Below are 17,414 nucleotides of genomic sequence, written 5' to 3' on the forward strand. Positions count from 1 at the left end.
TTTTGGGACCCGCCTACCCTTGGTTTGCTTTTCTGGCCTCTCCTCCGTCTTTGCTGGTCCCTCCTGCCTCTGCCTCTGCCCTGCTCTCTCCTTCTGTAATCTCTTTAGTCTCCTGACTCTAAATGTCACTTACATGCTAATGCGGCCCAGTGGCTACCTCCGCCAGGCCTCCCCTGAGCTCTGGACTTGAACAGCCAGCTGATCACTCAGGGTCTCCACTTGGCCACCTACAAAGCACAAATGCATCGCTGACCTCTCGATCGTCCCCCTAAACGTGCTCCTCTGGGTAAACGGCATTCTCCGCTCTTCCAGCTGCTCGTGCCCCAAACTGCAGAATCTTCCTTTTCCCTTCCTCTCACATCCCACATTTGACTTGTCAGCAAACTATCGTGGTTCTCATATTTAAAACAGATCTGGGATCGGTGCGCCTCTCAGCGCCTGCACCGCTGTCGTGCTGGTCCGAGCCCCTGTCACCTCTCATCGGACGAGCGCACCCACCTCCCGGCTGCCCTCTCCACCGCCACCTGCTTCAGGTAATTCTCCGCCAGAGTCACCCTGGCACGTGCGATTCAGGCCACGTCCTCCCTTTGCTCATCAGAGTAAAATGCAAAGGCCTTATCTGATTCGGCCCCTTTTGCTGATGCCATTTGATCCACTCGTGCCCTCATGCGCTCTCCTGGTCATCGTCTCGGGCTCGCCGTAAACAGGCCGGATCGACTCAGGAAACGTAAGCAAACGGCGTCTCTCGGACCCCAGACCTGTGGGGGCCGTTCATCCTGCCCCGTGCCGGTGTCCACGCCTGGCGCGTCCCTAACCTATGAGCTCACTGCGGTCCCTGCTGGTGCCTCTCACTACAGCCTCCAGGGCGCCTGGCACAGAGAAGGTCATTCATCGGGGTTAGAAAGGGCAGCCTGCGTGGGGGGCCGGCGTGAGGAGCGGGGCGCTAAGAATGTCACTGCACCTCTCACAGCGTGCGACCTTCGCTCTTTCGACTTTGCCCAGCCAGCAGGTGGGGAGCAGGGGGCACAGATACTATTTCTAAATTTAAAATACATTTCTCCGAGGAAAAGTCCTTTTCTGCATTCGGAAAAGTCGATAGAGGTTAAAAACCGGGTTCTGAGTCAATACTCCAGTGAATCGGGACTAAAAGAGGAAAAATAAAATCCGCTGCACCTGGCAAGGTGGTACAGGCTTTACACGCATAATCCCGTTTAATCCTCACTACAGTGGGGGGGGGGGTTAGTGTTCTTCACCTTACTCGTCTGGAAGTTAAGCCTTGGTGAGGTCACATGCAGTCGTGTGGAGAGTGAGTAATACAATGGCAGTTTTCCAGTTTTTCCAGTTTTTCTTGTGTGATTATCTTTAAAACATCGTCCACAAAGAGCTCATTCACCCTTACTGCTGAGACTTACTGTTTGCGTTAAAGGTGAGTCATGACTCTGTGCTCAGGTCACAGCCACATTTTTTTTTCTTTTTTTAAGCAAAGACTGACCCGGGTATTCAAGGTAGAGATTAATCATTAGAAAATGAGAACATCATCAACGTATTGTCCCATTTATATGTTCTCCCCCATTGAAGTTTACCTTCACATACGTTTTCCTCAAATAACATGTAACTAGAAGGTATAATATCTATTATAAACTATTTTAATCTTTAACATCTCTGAGATAAAAATTTCCCTATATAGAACCCTGAGTTTATAAAAGTTATTTTTTATTTTTTATTTATTTACTTTTTAATAGAAAGGAACTGACTTAAATGATAAAAATAAGCTTCAAATTTGGGGGCGTGGGGACAAAATCGTTGTACAGCACCCTACAGGAAAGGGCGTCTGGTTGCACAGGCATCTGTGACCCAGACGAGAACATGCAATAGAACGAGCAGATACGTGTGCGCTGTGTGTGGGGGGAGGAAGGAGTTACAGAGGTGACCTGGCTACCTGGAGTTCTTCGCCAGGTACCCGCCAACCTGCCAGGAGAAACGGGGAGATGGAAAACCCAAGACAGGCTCCTGACGCCCAGAATGGGAGGAAGCGACACAGTTTGGGAAAGACCGAGGCGGGTCTGGGAACCCCGGGGGCTGCCGAGGTCCTGAGCCACATGAGAAACCTAAAGGGACAGACAGAGGTTGTCTCTGCGATGGCCTGGCAGACCTAAGGAGACAGATCCACGCGGATCCCATCCTGAGATAAAAGCAGAAGATCAGAGCCCGGGCCACGTAACTGCCAAGGGGCTCCGAGACAGAGAGGCCGCTGGCACCACGCCCGGACCAGCCCATCCACGCGCAGGAGGGGGCTGCCCGCTCCAATGCTCCAATGGGTCACTTCGCCGCCCGGACCAGCCCATCCGCGCGCAGGAGGGGGCCGCCGGCTCCAATGGGTCACTCGCGTGCGGCAGAGCGGACGTCATGCTCGTTCGTGTCCACCCCCCCTCTTCGTCAGGGATTCACGCTCCCGTTCTGAAAACCTGCTCGATCTTTCTGTTCTTAACGTCTCCCCCACCGAAAACCCCTCCCACCTTTTTAGGAAGTTAAAATGAAAATCGACATCGGTTTGTAAAGCATTCCGCCACAAGTTTTTTCTCAGATTTTCCACTAAAGTAAAAAGACCGCACTTGAAAGAGAGTAACATCTTATAGCACTGACTTCAAACACATTGACCCCTATTCTCCTGTGTCCCCAAGAATCTAGGACAAAGGGTAGCAGTGGCCTGGCCACCTGAACACTGGCATCCGGGAACCATGCTGGAGCGTGGGTGGTGTGGCCTGTTCCTGTCACCTTGCCCCTGTGGCCCTTCTCATAAAATGGGCTATTGAAGAACAGTCCTTTTCAGGAGGGTTTGGATAGCTCTGCGGCTAAAATAGTGTAAAAGAACAATTTATAGATGAAGAGGCTTCTCCCTCGTGACTTCACCTTCTCTTAACTTATTCCCCATAAATCTCACATTTTGAAAGATGTTTACCAAACCGATTAGCTTTTCCATGCTTATTAATCAAAGATTAATTAATCAAAATATCTTCCCCGTGTGATATAACCAGCAGTACTCACTCTAAATTGATATAACTGTAGGCTGAAAAATGTTTTCTTGTTTTAGTTAGACTGGGCAGCTTTATCCAGGAAAATGACTTAGTACTTTTCGCCTGAAGAAAAAAAATCCCTTCTTAGCGTAGTACAATATTAGTTTTGAAATTAGCTGAAAGTCCTTAAAGACCCTAATAGGCGCCTTGGGTTTGCACGAAACCCACCCGGCCACAGGACCCAAACTAACCCAGCTGAGATGGGATACGTGGGTTGAGGCTGATTTCATGAACACCTGAGAAATAGCAAAAAAGTAGAAGAGTAACTGTGGTTAAAATCTGGGGACGCTGGAGTCAAGAGGGCCCCCTACGTGCACCCCGGGTGTGCTGCTTTGCAGCCGCGTGATTTTGAGAACGGAAGTTCACCTCTCCGGGCCTCAGCTGCCTTATCTCCAAACTACAGGTGATAACAGTGCCTGGGAATTAAAGAGACAGTGGCTGAGCACAGGCCGTGGCACACAGAAAGGACTCCCTAAATGGAAGCCACTGTCACTGCCGTGTCCTGGAGACAGGGCCACAGACAGCGGCTCTTGCAACGTCTCACCAGGAGACCTAGGGTGTCCCGGGAGACCCCGGCAGGAATGCAATTTTTTGATGTTCCCCGGAGAGCAGTTAAGGATGCAGGAAACGATACATCAGGTTGGTCTAAGGTTAAGTCCCTTTAAACGGCCCGGACAAAGAACAGTTAATTTTAGGAGGTACAGAGACAGACACATCCTTCACTTACAGTTGTAACACAAGAGCAGGCCGGCTTCTCCGTCTTCGTACACATCAATCACTGCAACGAAATTAACCTGCAATGATAACAGGCGGTGGTGGTGGCGGGCCGGGCTCGGACGCGCTCACACGGCTCCCCGAGGCGCGAGTGTTTGGCGGTGGCCCTCGGCTCTCTGTAAACGCGGGCACTGGGGGGTCACTGCCACTCACCGGCACCCAGGTGCCGTCCTGGGGGGCGGCCATGGTTCCAACGCACGGTGGGTGGAAAAGAAAGGACGGGCTCTCCTTTCTTTCTCCCCTGGGACTTTCTCACTGTCTCTTTGTCCCTTTGAGAAGCCCCGAAGGCGGGCGTCTGCTTGCCTTATAAATGTGACTTGTATTTGTGCGGTGTGATCCAGGCCGCACGGCTTGTGGGTTATTCATTTCACCCTGAATCGACCCCGGCAAGTAGAGGGCATCACTCCCATTTTACAGATGAGGAAAGTGAGGCGCGGAGATGCGAAGTCACTCTGGTCCCTCGGCGAGGAAGTGCCACAGCCAAGGTCTGAGCTGGGCCTCGGGGCCGGTTCCCACCCCTGCACTCAAACGCAAAAGGACCGTGAACCTTGAAATCGGCACCTCCCTTCTCCCTGCCCCCTTCGCCTTGGGGCGGGCAGCAGGACACAGCGCAAAGCCAGCCGGCAGAGATGACGTGTGCGATCCGGGTGAGCCCCCCTCCCGGGGCCTCCCCGTTCCTGTGCTTGAGAAAAGGCCGCTCTGCCTGGTGCCGCCCTCGGTCCCTCGGTCCCTCGTGACTTTCAAAATCCTGATCCCCCCGACACCACCTGCTCCTTTCGCTTCCTCGCGAGTGTCCTCAGCCCACACGTCTGGCCTCCCTCACTGGCAGGGGACCAGCTGGCTCTGAGCGCAACAGAAGTTTCCTCTGCCCCCCACACTGAGGGCCTTCGGGGCCAACGCGTCTCTCTGGCTCTCTGCGGCCTCTGACACGCGACGTCGCCTCCCTCCCGCCCTTCCTCCCACTTCAGATGACCCTTCCACTGCTCAGCTCCTCTTTCATTTAGAAAAACGCCCGCCTTAATAGCCTCGAATTTTTCGTTGCCCCCAAATCCCTGAGTCGACGACCTCAGGCACATCTCCTCGGAGCTCCAGTCCGTATTTCTAAGTCTTTTTCTCTCAGATACAACACATTCCATGTTCAAACATGCAGGAGGCTGTAGAGGGGGGTCGGGGTGAGGATAGGAGCACAGCCTCCGCTCAGACAGACCCGAGCTCAAATCCCGCCTCTGCCACTTAGTGCCTCTGTGGTTTGCGGCACGTGGCGTCACCCTTGGCCTCAGGTCGGCACTATGAACCGGCATGACGACGATACTTACTTCGCCGGACTGTGATGAGAACTCCATCTACAAGGCAAAGCTTCCCGCACGGGCCTGACACCCAACCAGTGCTCGCTGAGGGTTGTTATCTTTCTCTGGAGCGTGGCGAGCTTCCTTCCAGACCGTCTCCTTCTCGTCAGCAGACCCACCCCTGATGGGTCGGGGGTTCCCCGCTCGCCCACGTCCGACGGCGTCATCTTCAGGGTCCCTCAGGCACTGCTCGCCATGCCGGGATGAGCCCAGCCTCCCCAGGCAGGAACATGCGCCCTGTCTCCTGGCGCTCAGCTCATGTCTCTCCGGACCCTTCTCGGCATTGCCCGGCATGGCCGCAGGCCCTCTGCCCGGCCAGCCCTCCGCCTCACTGCTGTCACCAAAACGCAGTCTTCTCTGCACAGTCTCACCACGCTGTCGAGGCCCAGGGCCTCTGCCTTGGCCCTGGCAGTCCCTCCAACAGAACCCCCGCCCCTCTCCGCCTCTCAGTCCCTGGCACTGTACTAGGTGCCAGGAAGCAGGCGGAAATGGTTTCACCTTTTGAGAAAAAAAAAGCCAGTTCTTAAAACAAGGCATAATGGGGCACATGCCATATGACCAGGAGTCGTGGGAACTTGGGCGGGGTGGGGGAGACAGTGAGGCCCAGAGGTCGAGAGCACCGACTGACTCTGGGATCAGAAAGACCTGGGGTCCGAATCCCAAACAACTCCCCCAGTGCCATACACCACGCCCTCTGCTGAAAGCGCCGCGGCGAGCTTCCCTGTCAGGCGCGCCCTGGCCGGTTCGTTTCCTGCCGCTGTTCTCTCCGCCAGCACGAAGCTTGAAGCTTCGCAACACAGAGGCTGCGCCGAGCCGCTCACGGCGAAGTCCTCCGCGTCTCGATCGGGTGCCGAGTGGTCACTTGCTGAACGCACGACTGGATCCCGGCTGCCGCTTTAGTCGTATGTGCACCTGGCTAGCTGTTCGACTTGGAATCACTTCAACTTGGAATCACTTCCTCGTCAGGTGTCCCGTACCTGTCAGCTGGACAACACCTATCTCAGCCGGAGGCTTCATGCCGTCGTGGGTATGTGTGCGTCCACTCTGCCGGACTGTGAACTTCTGGAGGGCAGGGGTCAAGTGCTACCGGCTTCGCAGCTGGGACCTGATGTCCCTGTTATACTTTGTGATGTGGCTGTGGACGCCACAGCGTGCTGGGTTTAGGGGCCTGGCCTTCGGAGTCGGGCAAGTTCAAGTCTGCCTCTGCTAGTTTTGGGTAAATGAGCATATCCTCCTTTCCAAGCCTCGGTGTCCAAAAAATGGGGAAGTGAACAGTACTTTCCTCAAGGACTGTTGGGAGGATTTCGTGATACCGCTTCTGAAGTGCCCTGGCGTGGGGCTTGGCACATCGAAGTGGTCATGTGGTGGTGGCTGTGTTTTTATACTCACGGCGGGTTAGCCTCAGGGGGAAGGGTGGAACTGGACGGCCCAGCAGGGTAGAGGTGAGGCCTGCTTACGTGTTTGCGGCGGTGACAGAGTGGACTGCGGTGACAGTTAGAGGAAGTTCAGGAAGCCTTCCGGGCCGAGGTCTGTGCACGGTGGCAAAAGATGCCAGGGAAGTAACTGGCATAAAGGTCTATCCGGGGACTATCCGAAGACTGTGCTGACGGGACCAGCATGGCCGTCCCGACTCAGGCTGCGGGACAGGCAACGGTGGCGCCCCGGCCACACGGCCGAGCTCGGGGACAGAGCCCACAGCTGGGCTCAATCGCTCCCTCCCGAGGCGCCCACAGCACTTTGCTCAGCCCTGCACGGTGGGACCCCTGAGCATAGAGGGACCCCTTCTCGCTTCGGTGCACCTCAGTGTCTCCCTGAGCAGGGCCCAGTCTCTGCGGCACTGGCTCTTGACCCAGTGAGGACATGACAATCACCTAGAGAATTTTTTTTTTTAAAAAATGCATATTCTGGGTTCTCACTCCTAGATCTCCTGACATAGGAGGCCCTGCGTAGGACATAGGCATTGGCTTTTTAATTTTTAATTGATTAAATAGTTCATTTTATGGGCATTTGAAAATGATAAAAATAACATATGGTGGTTATGAAAATTCAAAATGCAGACTTGGAACAAGGGAAGCCTGTCCCCTGCCTGGCCCAGCCCCAGACCCCGGTGAGAGAGGAAGCCACCGTTAGGCCGGGGTCCAGTCTTCCCACGTCGTGATCCAGGTGTGATTCCAGGCCCAACAGAGAACCCTGGGGACTCGGGCCAGCGAGTAGGCCAGACACCCAGACGCCGCGACCACGTCTGCAGCCCCTTCCACAGGAGACCTTTGCTTTGGGGCGGCGGCTAGTGCCGGCTGCGGGAGCTGGGACAGCGGGTCACTGGAGGCCTGTCGTGAGATGAGCTCGACACTGACCAGCATGCCACTTTGCTGCTGCTTGAGCATGTCCTCTCCTGAGCTGGGACCGTCTCAGACCCCGCGGTGGGGTTGAGGCCTGCTGTGGCAACTGAGTGGGCTCGGCTGACGAGTGAGGAGGGACGGGGGCAGGAAACGAGGCCGCCCAGTCCCCATGGGGGCCGAACGCAGGGCAGGTGGCCGGCGGGCGTGACCGCCCTGAGGCAGGTCGGCCTCTCTCTCCTGCTTCCACCGAACTCGGGAGGCCTAAGCGGAGAAACGCCATGGTGGTGAGCTAATCTGGATCCCACAGGCTGTCTCTGCTTTGGCTCTTTGAAAACGGCATTGTTTGGGGCTTTTTCATTCCTTCAGGCTTCTCTTCCCAGCTAGACAGTGAATTCCTTGCAGATGGGCGCTGTGGCTAAGCATCTCCGCCTGCTCGGCAAACGCTCGGCAGCTGCCGCTTGACGGGAGGGGGGACTGTGGATACCGACCCTCTCAGGTCACGAAAGCGCTCAACGCTTTGTAAAAAACTATTTTCTCTCAGGGAAAAGTTTTACATCTGTTTTCAAAAGCATGTTAAAGAAAAGGTGGGAAATTTTAGAATTGTTCTCCATAGCTTTTGGAAAAAACAAAACGTAGACCATGTTTTCCATAAAAAAAAAGTTGTTTTTAACCCAATATTTTCTGCATCTTAGAATCTTCATGAGTCTTGGGGAAAAAATTTACAGATACTCTCATGAATTATCAGAATACTAAATATGAGGAAATAATAATAATCACTGGAAAAAGCAGGTTAAGTCATGGAACAAAGACCTGGTAGGCTGTGATTTTTCTGCTCCTTTGGCCGGTCACACAGATTGTTTTGAAAAGCAAGAAGGGGCAGGACCGGGCCCCTCCGCCTTGGAAGTCGGCTGGCTGGAAGAGGCCGTAGGCTCCCAGCTGCTGAGATGGATGGGCGGTCCTCCTGGCTTTAAATCAGAAAGAGTTTCGGGATAGACTCATTCTGTTAGTCTATATCAGCGTCACTTGGGAGAGACTTAAAACATACTGATTCCCAGGCAGCACATGCCCAGGATTCTGATGTAACTTACTTGGGGTAGGGGTGGCGGTGGTGGGGTGTGCACAGAGAACCCATCTTTTTACAGCTTTCTGGGTGATTATAGCCGGAGCTGAGAAGCAGTGTATGCCAGTGGATTTAAAACTTGTCTGGATATTACAACCACCTGGAGATTATTTAAAAATTTCAAAATCTGTGCCACACCCAAGACCAGGGAAATCTTTGGGGGTGGGATACGGGCTTCAGCATTTTTTGACACTCCTCAGATGACTCCAATTGCAGACAAGCATGGGCACCACCAATACATACATCAGAGAAATGACAGACCGATCCACGATGAGGACAAGAAGGCCTCCTAATTACATCTAGATTTTTCTTTTTCTGATTTTCCTATTTCTTCAAATCTTGCTCTCGTGAAATGTTGTCTTCTTCATGCAGTAATTAGCCATTTTAATGGACATTTACGTAGGCCATGTCCTAATACAAGTGGTATTTTTTTTTATGTCTTGTAAAGCATGATTAGGAAAAATTCGCTGACCGGGGCAACGCCCCCCGTTCTGCGCTGTCCTTGGTCCCCAGGCCAGAGCACCGGCCCTGCACTGCGCAAGCGCAGGCGGCTCGCCCATTATCAGGCCCGGCTCTGCTTCTAAGCGACGTGGAGCTGAAGACCCTGGGACCTGCTGGGTCAGCATGAGCGTGGAGCTGCTCCGGGGACAGTCAGGTCACCAGGTCTCAGGTGGCGAGTGCTCTCTGCCCTCCAGGGCCGCTGACGTGCAGACTCACACAGTTATCTTTAGAGCTTCGGTGCAGTTTCGAGTGGGCCCTAGATTCTGTCCACAGCCAGGACGTCGCCGCTTTCTGTGTAGCTCAGGCCGGGGACACAGCTCCGGTGCTGTGCGCTCTCTCTCTCTCTTTCTGTCCCTTCTTTCTTTTCTAGTGGCCTCTCAGGGGTGGAGACAGGGCGCTGTACCCTCCCCAGCCACCTAGGCCCCAAGCTGAGAGCCAGCAGGGCTACTGAGAGCAACCTCATTCTCCGAAGGCCCTTCCCGCATGAATTAACGAATGCTCTCATTTACTTAGCTATCTATATGTAGCTTTTTGACACTTCATTTCTCTTTGATTGGGAAGGACGGAATGACAGGGAAAAGCTGAACAGGGCGATGGGGCCGTCCTATTGGACCGAACCATTCTGACCAACAAAAATGGGAACTTGATGAGGCGCAGCCTAAGTAGTATACCCCATGATATTGATGAGATAAATAAGACATAACTTGGAAGGAATCCTAATCGTGGCTTCACGAAGCTCGAGGACGCAAGCCCTCGTCTCCTCTGCGTCCCACGTGCCCCTGCGTCTGTCCACTCACCTTGCTGGCCTCCACGTGGTGCAGCCTGAAGGCCTCGCCCGTGCTCTCGTTCACCACATCGAACTGGTGTCGGTAAGCCACGCAGATGAGATTGTCACTCTCCTCTGTCGGCCCGTCTACTAAGGTCATCACCGCGGGCACGTCTGACAGACAGATCTCCTGTGCGGTTGATGACGGTGCAGGAGAAAGGGGTTAGGACGCGGAGCTGCCGCCTTCCTTCGTATCAAGCCCCCACTTCCCGCCCCCCATCCGGGAGTGGGTCCCCCTCCTCGGGCTTCTGCAGACCCCGCCCCTTCCCAGAAGGCAGGGACGGGAGTGTGGCAGGGATTGTGGCAGGCTTCTCCCTCCCACAACCTGTCCTCCAGACTCAGACCTCTGCCCACTGCCCAGGAAACAGACTCACAAAACTGACTCGACAGTGCCATCTGCGTTAGCCCTCAGGCACTCTTGTCCTGGCCTGTGATTTAATAAAAACAATGACTGCTGAGTGCTAACTCTGTTGAACACTTGCAGTGTGTGGCATTGTGCTCACTGTGTCCCTGTTATGAAGTAGGTAAGGCTATTATACTATGTGACCGATGAGGAAACTGAGGCTCGAAGGTCATGTGATCGCCTAAGGTCACAGTTTATATGTGGTAGAGCCAAGATTCGAATTCAAGAAATCTGATTTCAAAGCTCATACGCCACATAAATGTTTGTTAAAATTGCTAATTACTGTATTAAGAAGACTAACACCTATTTCGAGCAAGATTTTAACGTATTTTAACGATTACGCTGTTCTAGTCCCCCTAATGAATATTAGCAGAAATTGATATGCATAATTCAGGAGGCTTTACCTCGAGGCACGAATAATTTCTCAGCTTGCCTGTAGGCCTACTCTGCCTTAGTGGCCAATGTTTTGACATATTTCACACCTTAATGTTTTTAAAGAGAGAAATGGCACGATGAAGGAAAGAACTTGACCTTCAACGAGGCTTCTTTACCAGGTTCCACCCTCAAATCGATCAGCAGAGCCGCCTTGCCCGCTGCTCCTCCCACCCCCCTGGCCACCAGGGCCACTGCCACCTGTTGCTGGGTGCTTGCGTTAGCCTCTGAGCAGGTTCCTTATTTCCACTCTTGGCCCTGATGCTCTCCAGGGGCCAGAACGATCTTTGTAAAACACCCCACTTCTCTGCTTCGAGCCTTCCAATGCCCCCCCCACCGCCTCTTGCTCCCCACTCAGACTCAGAGTCTGTGCAGTGGCCTGGTCCACGTACTCTGCCCCCTGTGGCTGTTCCCTCGGCTCCAGTGACTCCCGCACCCTTTGAATGCACCTTGACCGGGGCCTGGAACACCGCCCCCACCCAGATACTGCCCTCACTCACCGCCTTATTTCATTTGGATCTCTGCTCAAAGGCAACCTTCTCAGAGGGGGCTTCTGGGACGTCTTTTCTAAAATAGAGCCCCGCCTCCCCGATCCATCACCCTCTGTCCCCTTACCCTACTTTACAGTTATCTTCCTGGACTCATAGATTTATCTGCTTATTTCCGTTATCCTGCAACTCGACAGCGATCTCCCTGAGAAGAGAGGCTTTGTTTTGCTCACTGCCGTGTCCCCCAGTGCCTAGCACGGCCCCTCCGGGCGGGGTCACTGGCATGAATGAGCTGGACGGAGGCGCAAAAGCCCCCTCTGCCTCCGTCCTCTGCGGGAGACGACGGTAAAGGGTGGGGGTGTCCCTGGCGGGTTGCCGACTACGGGATGACAGACTCCGAGTGGAAGGAGAGAGTCGCCTTGTGAACCCCTGGCCGGGAGAGAAGCGGGTGGAAGAGAAGGCCTACCCTGATGTACTGGAATTCTTCGACAGGCGACTCCGACAGGGGAGACAGCAGGGAGGTGCCGGCCGCCGCCTGTAGCTTGCTGTGCTTCCTCGTGATCAGGAGCAGCTTATTCCGAATGGCAACGACGATCCGCAGCTCTCTGCTGTGGTGAGTGTTAGTGGCATAGAGGTGGCAGCCTGCGGAGAGGAGAGACGGACGGGATGATGCGGGACACGTGACGTGAGGCTGGGGGCCCCCGGCCTCGGCACCCTGGCGACGCCCGGGACCCCTGGAGACTGCGCGTGGCCCGGCGCAATGCCTAAGAATGCTGCTGCCACCGGGAAAAACGGAGGCTTGGAATAAAAATCGGGTGGAGTCGCGGGAAAACGAAAGATTTCATATTTCATATTCTGTGGCAGAATTTATTTTTATACCCATTAGGTGACATGAATTAAAGTGAGGGGTGATCAGGAATGAAGTTCAAAGAGTCGCTTTTCACGGGTTTGCTAACAGAGCTTAACTTACCTCCAAAACTTGCGTTTCCCCGGTCCCCAGTGATGCTATCTTTGTGACATTTCCAGGTAAAAACCAAGCCAATAAAATCAAATTCTGACTCATTTTTTATTTTTAGTAAAATCTGGGCAGTCTGAGAGAAAGAGCGCCTGAACAGGAACGAGCAAAACCCAAGGAAGCAGGTCACCTTTTGTCTTCTCCAGCTTGTTCCCCCTGCAGTCACACCTGCCCCTCGTGGCCTGTTTGCCCTCGATGGCCCTCTGCACGGCGCTCAGCCGGAAGACGAAGAGACGGGCGTCCTTTCCTGGTGAGTGAAAGCGGACAGAGCGGGAGATGGATGGGGAGGTAAAATGACCCGGAGGAACCGAAAGGGCAGATGGTGTGTGAAAACTGCTGCTAGGGGAAGTAGGATTTCTAGATTTTGGGAGAAACCCCACACCGCCTTTACCTACTACTAGGGCCACCGAGGAACCCAGAGCACTGGGTACCAGAGGAAACAGCTGGCCTGGCCTATGCGATCAGACCCGTGACCCTCGGCGTTGGCCATAGACGGCCACTCGCTTTCCTTCCTCCCTCCCAGAGACCACCACTTGGGGGCAGGGGGGCGGGTACCACCTTTGTCTGCTCTGAGGATCAGAAGGTCCAGAGCCTCGAGCACATGCATCTGCTTCACGGGCAGAGTCCTGTCAAACACTGGCACTGATGGAAGGTCATCTGGAACAGAAAACCTGGTTACCCAACTGTGCTTTCCAGAACCTGTACAATGCCCCGGGGGGTAGTTTTGGGTCCCAGTTCTCTCTCGGCAGCTTCTAGGACCTTCTTAAGGGCTGTACATTAAGTTCAAGCTCAGTTCTCCTCTCTGAGCAGAGAGGAGGACTGATACTTCCTTCCCCAAGGGGTTCACACCCCTCTACAGGGAGGGCGGCAGGGCCTGTAAACTACATCCTTGTGTTCATCGAAGGGTAAGTGGCATCTCTGAACCCTAGTTTATTTTTTGGTGGGGATGCACCAAAGGACTGAACATCCAGTTTTTTTAAAAAAATAAGATCAGCCAATTCTCTTAAGTATTTTCTGATTTTTAGATCATTCTTGAAATTGCATCATATCTCAGGTTATTTTGTATATTTCTCAAGAAAGTAAAATTGAAATTTCCTTTTGCATGTAAAATAAACACAAGCATACTCTATTCCAACATGACCTATGTCTGGGTCAATAGTTTACCTATAAATGTTCAGCATTTCTCTGTATAAGAATATAAAATCTCCTTTTTAGATAAAAATGAGGAAAATATCAATTAAATTGCCCAGATAACAGGGGGAGAAAAAAAGAATTTCTGTGGAAATGGTCAGGAAGATGTCAGGTCAATGGGTGATTAAAGACATTGCCATTATATGTAAGATTTGTTTTTAAGCTTACTTACTGGGATCTTAAATTGCTAGCAATTACTTCGCTCCTGGGGGGCCCTAGGACATAGAAGGCTAAAAGAATTACGTCTGTTCCATAAGTAAAGGGTCTGTTCTGAGTGTGGCGTAGAATCAGGGCAAGGCGGGGTGGTGCAGACATTTTAGGCAGAAGGGCTAGCTTATTGCTTATCTGCATTTCGTCAGACACAGGTCTTCCAGTGCTCTGCCGTGGGTTTCGGTTTGTCTGTCTAGTTATAATTTAGCTGCAAGGGGCCCTGAACATCTTGCCTCTTCCAGAAATCTTATCTGGTTGGGAGTTTATCCCTATGTGGGTGGTGCTGGAAGGGGGCAGAGTGCCATCCTCAGGATTGATAACGACCTCATGGGGGCGGGAGCGCCTGCTCCTGCAGCCCAGTGAGGGCTCTGATTGGTCAGAGCTCAGGACCTGCCAAGCTTTTACTAGGCGGAGTGTTGTCTCTAGTTTCCCATAATGATGGGGCAAATATAAGTCTTAGGAGCTCCCATCAAATCACTTTCTTTTTTCCTCTGTCTCAAAAGGAACTGGTTCTCAGGCTCTCTGTGCTCCAGATGGGGACAGACTTGATTTTTTGAAACATGGGATGATCCATTATCATATCTGACTGAATAACCATGATGGTTTCATTTTGTGAATGGCAGCTAACAGCCACAAAGGGCTTCCCACACACACCCCGCTCTGAGGCTAAGTGTTTCACGTGCCATTTAATTTAAATGTCCCAATGACCCTATAAGGTAGGACCTTCTAATACTCTCATATGACAGGGGAGGCACCTGAGGCTCAGAGGTGCTAATCACTCGACTGAGGTCACCTGTGTGAGGACAAAAAGCAGCCTACCTCCTCATGGAAGGATAGTGTGACCCCGGAAGCAAAAGCAACATAAAGAATTAATGAGGAACATTTAAAACGGGGACCTGTATAGCTGCCCGACTATGTACAGAGTAAATCAGCATTTATTCTCCATCAGACCTTTTCTCGGGGAGCTGCACAGGTTGTTGACATATGTAGCATAAGAGAAAAGAGGAGACAAGGAGAAAGTGACGTGTGGATCTAATGGTAGTTCCGGGACAACTTTTTTCTTCTTGTAATCTCTTCATGAAGAAACAATCTTTTAGAGCTGGCTTTTCTATTACCGTCCAAACCAAAACAAATGGTAATGGCGTATTTACTCAGAATTTTGTCTCCCTTCAAAGCAGGTTTTGCTACACTGAGAATACAAAGGATATTGATTTCTTAATGACCCTGAAAGGAACAGACTCTCAAGGGGTAAGTCTAAGGACATTAAGCAGAGGCTAATGGGATAGAGGGAAACTTAGCCTGAAAAGAGAGGAGAGATTCACTCATGGAAACAATTCGTAATATGATTATGTGTAGACAAGGAAAAGATCAAGAAATAACAAGAGAATCGAGGCTTTAAGAGCACAACAAGGAATACAAGAAAAGCCTTTATAGACACATTCTCTTTTTAGCAAAAGCAAACAGGGAGGCATCACTGCATAACCAGGACATGAAGAACGGTGACCTGAGTGACACATCCAAGCTGCCGGGGGTGGGGGGGATGGGGTGTCTGTGGCACCACCTGCGGCAGGTGACTCTCAAGTTTGGAAGAAAAAAACATTTCCTGGCAGATCGCAATAATCCCAGCATCTGACACCTCCCATAAATGTTGGAAACACGAAGATGAAAATTTCGGAAAGGCACTTAGTCGCCTTGCTTTAGATTTCACATTTCAAAAAATAGAAGCAACTCAAATAGAATTTTTCCCTGTGGTTTTTTTTTTTTTGGCAAGCCTTACGAATAGTCGCTGCGAAGCTCACTTTCTCTTCCCACGAAGGCGGACGGGTATCAGTGAACATTGTTTTAATCACAAAGATTTTTCGTAATTTATTTACCTGGGTCTATATCTTTGGAAATCTGCATTAAGGTAAAGATAATAATATTGGTAGAGTTTAATTTCATTTTAATAAAATGTAGCTGGCTTAGCGCAGAGAGCGCTATGCTAGGAATCCCCTCTGGGTTCCGGTCCCAGGTGTGCCATGAAGCATCTGTGCGAGCTTGGGCAAGCGCCTCGTTTCTCTAGGCCTCAGTTTCTTTATTGAAGAGACTAGACTGCACCTCTCAGGGGTGTGTGTGTGTGTGTATGTTGTTATTTTGAATAAATTCTTTTATTTGGTTGTTCTTTTGGCAAGGTCTGTAAATTTCATTACCTTTTAGCAAATTCCCAGGGATACAGAAAAGATAATAGCTGTTTAATAAGCGACTACGATGTGCTGATACTTCTCTAAGCACTTAACACACGCGACAATTTAATCCCCGTGATTTTCTCCCTGCAGTGAATGATCGTCATCCCTGTTTTCTTCATCATTTTTCATCATCCTAAGTGATTTTTCAGACACTTAAAAAAAAATTACTCCCACTTTAGAGAAAGCTGAGGCTCAGAGAGGTTTTCTCCCAGATCGTAAAGGTTTTTGTAATTGTTCTATAGTTTCTAAAATTAAGTCTTTAATTTGAATGCTGAATTTTAAATGATCTGCCTTTTAGTCAATTAGTTATATATGCAATCATCTATGTGTAGGTCAACTTAAAAAATGTTATAGGCACACGATTAAAAAATATATCAAAAATAACAGATGAGGTCAGAAATAAGTCCATTATGAAGGCCGGCCCACTGGTCCTGTCTTCCTGGAGAAGGCACCTAATACAGGACGCAGCACACTGCAGGTACTCAGTCAACATGCTGAGTCAGGGTCTGAGGAGGAACTAAAGGTCACAGCCAAAGGCGGGAAGATGCTGCAGTTCTAGGCCATTATGCCATCTCACAGTGGTGGCTTTCAGAATTCTCATAAAACATTGCTATGGTAACCAGAGCCCGGGCAGCCTGCTTCTGCGCAGTGGAGGATGGGCCCTTGGAGGACTCTGCTTCTCTGTCCATGGCTCCCTCTGAAGCCGCGGGGGACACTTGTTATCAGTGCTTAGCCCCTTTAACATTCATTAGGAGTTTGGAAAAGCCCACAGGGGCCTCCTGCAGGAAGGGACCACAAGGCCCTTGAGTCTCGATTAAATCTCCATCTGAAGTTGAACTCCTATAGCATCCTCGCCAAGGGCATGTCTGATTGGTGGCTGATCTGTGGTGACAGGAGCCGACTGTCTCCCCAGGCAGGCTGTTCCACCCGGCCATCGAAAGGCTCAGTGTTATATTGAGGTGAAATCTGTCCTCCTGTCAAAATCTCTTTTGTTTCTATATTCATCAAAAATATGTTAAATTAAGAGTCTTAGTGTTTGTTTTGGACATCAAGTACTTTTTGAATCAGAAACCTTAAAACCAAACAAATCAAAAACAAAAAGCTTCGAGAGAGAGCATGTCCCTGATAGAGTGGCCCTAAATAATGTGTCCTTGTCGATGGAAGGAAACGTATTGGAATCATGATGAGTATTGGGCAAAAAGGAGATTCTTTTCTCAGGCCATTGGATATCTGCAAACTACTTAGAGATTTGGGGAAGGTAAAGACCTATCACTCATGACTCATCCTCTGGCTTGTTCAGAATATATTCCCTGTGCTTGTCCCGAAAACGAGGGGTTAATTTTATAAGGAAATGAAACTTTGCTAACCGTACTGCCAAGGACATATTTATCGAGAGGGCGTTGGCTGGCCCGCGATCACCCATCACCCATCGCAGAAGTACTGTAAGTCATGCAAACAAAGACATTCGAA

The 17,414-nt window shown here is 51.2% G+C and overlaps 1 protein-coding gene across 9 annotated transcripts in view; it reads right to left on the reverse strand.

Moving 5' to 3' along the window:
- Positions 1–17,414, reverse strand: part of GARNL3 (GTPase activating Rap/RanGAP domain like 3) — a 126,938-nt gene that overhangs the window by 10,903 nt on the left and 98,621 nt on the right. For all 9 annotated transcript variants that reach the window (XM_036217589.1, XM_036217588.1, XM_036217587.1 and 6 more), the window contains 5 exons: positions 12,877–12,975; positions 12,449–12,565; positions 11,770–11,945; positions 9,952–10,110; positions 3,802–3,868 (listed from right to left, as the gene is read on the reverse strand). In XM_036217589.1, coding sequence (XP_036073482.1) covers positions 3,802–3,868; positions 9,952–10,110; positions 11,770–11,945; positions 12,449–12,565; positions 12,877–12,975 — 618 coding nt within the window. The remainder of the gene's footprint in view (positions 1–3,801; positions 3,869–9,951; positions 10,111–11,769; positions 11,946–12,448; positions 12,566–12,876; positions 12,976–17,414) is intronic.

This window comes from Rousettus aegyptiacus, unplaced genomic scaffold, assembly GCF_014176215.1.
Source record: "Rousettus aegyptiacus isolate mRouAeg1 unplaced genomic scaffold, mRouAeg1.p scaffold_m13_p_3, whole genome shotgun sequence".
Classification (NCBI taxonomy): Eukaryota; Metazoa; Chordata; class Mammalia; order Chiroptera; family Pteropodidae; genus Rousettus; species Rousettus aegyptiacus.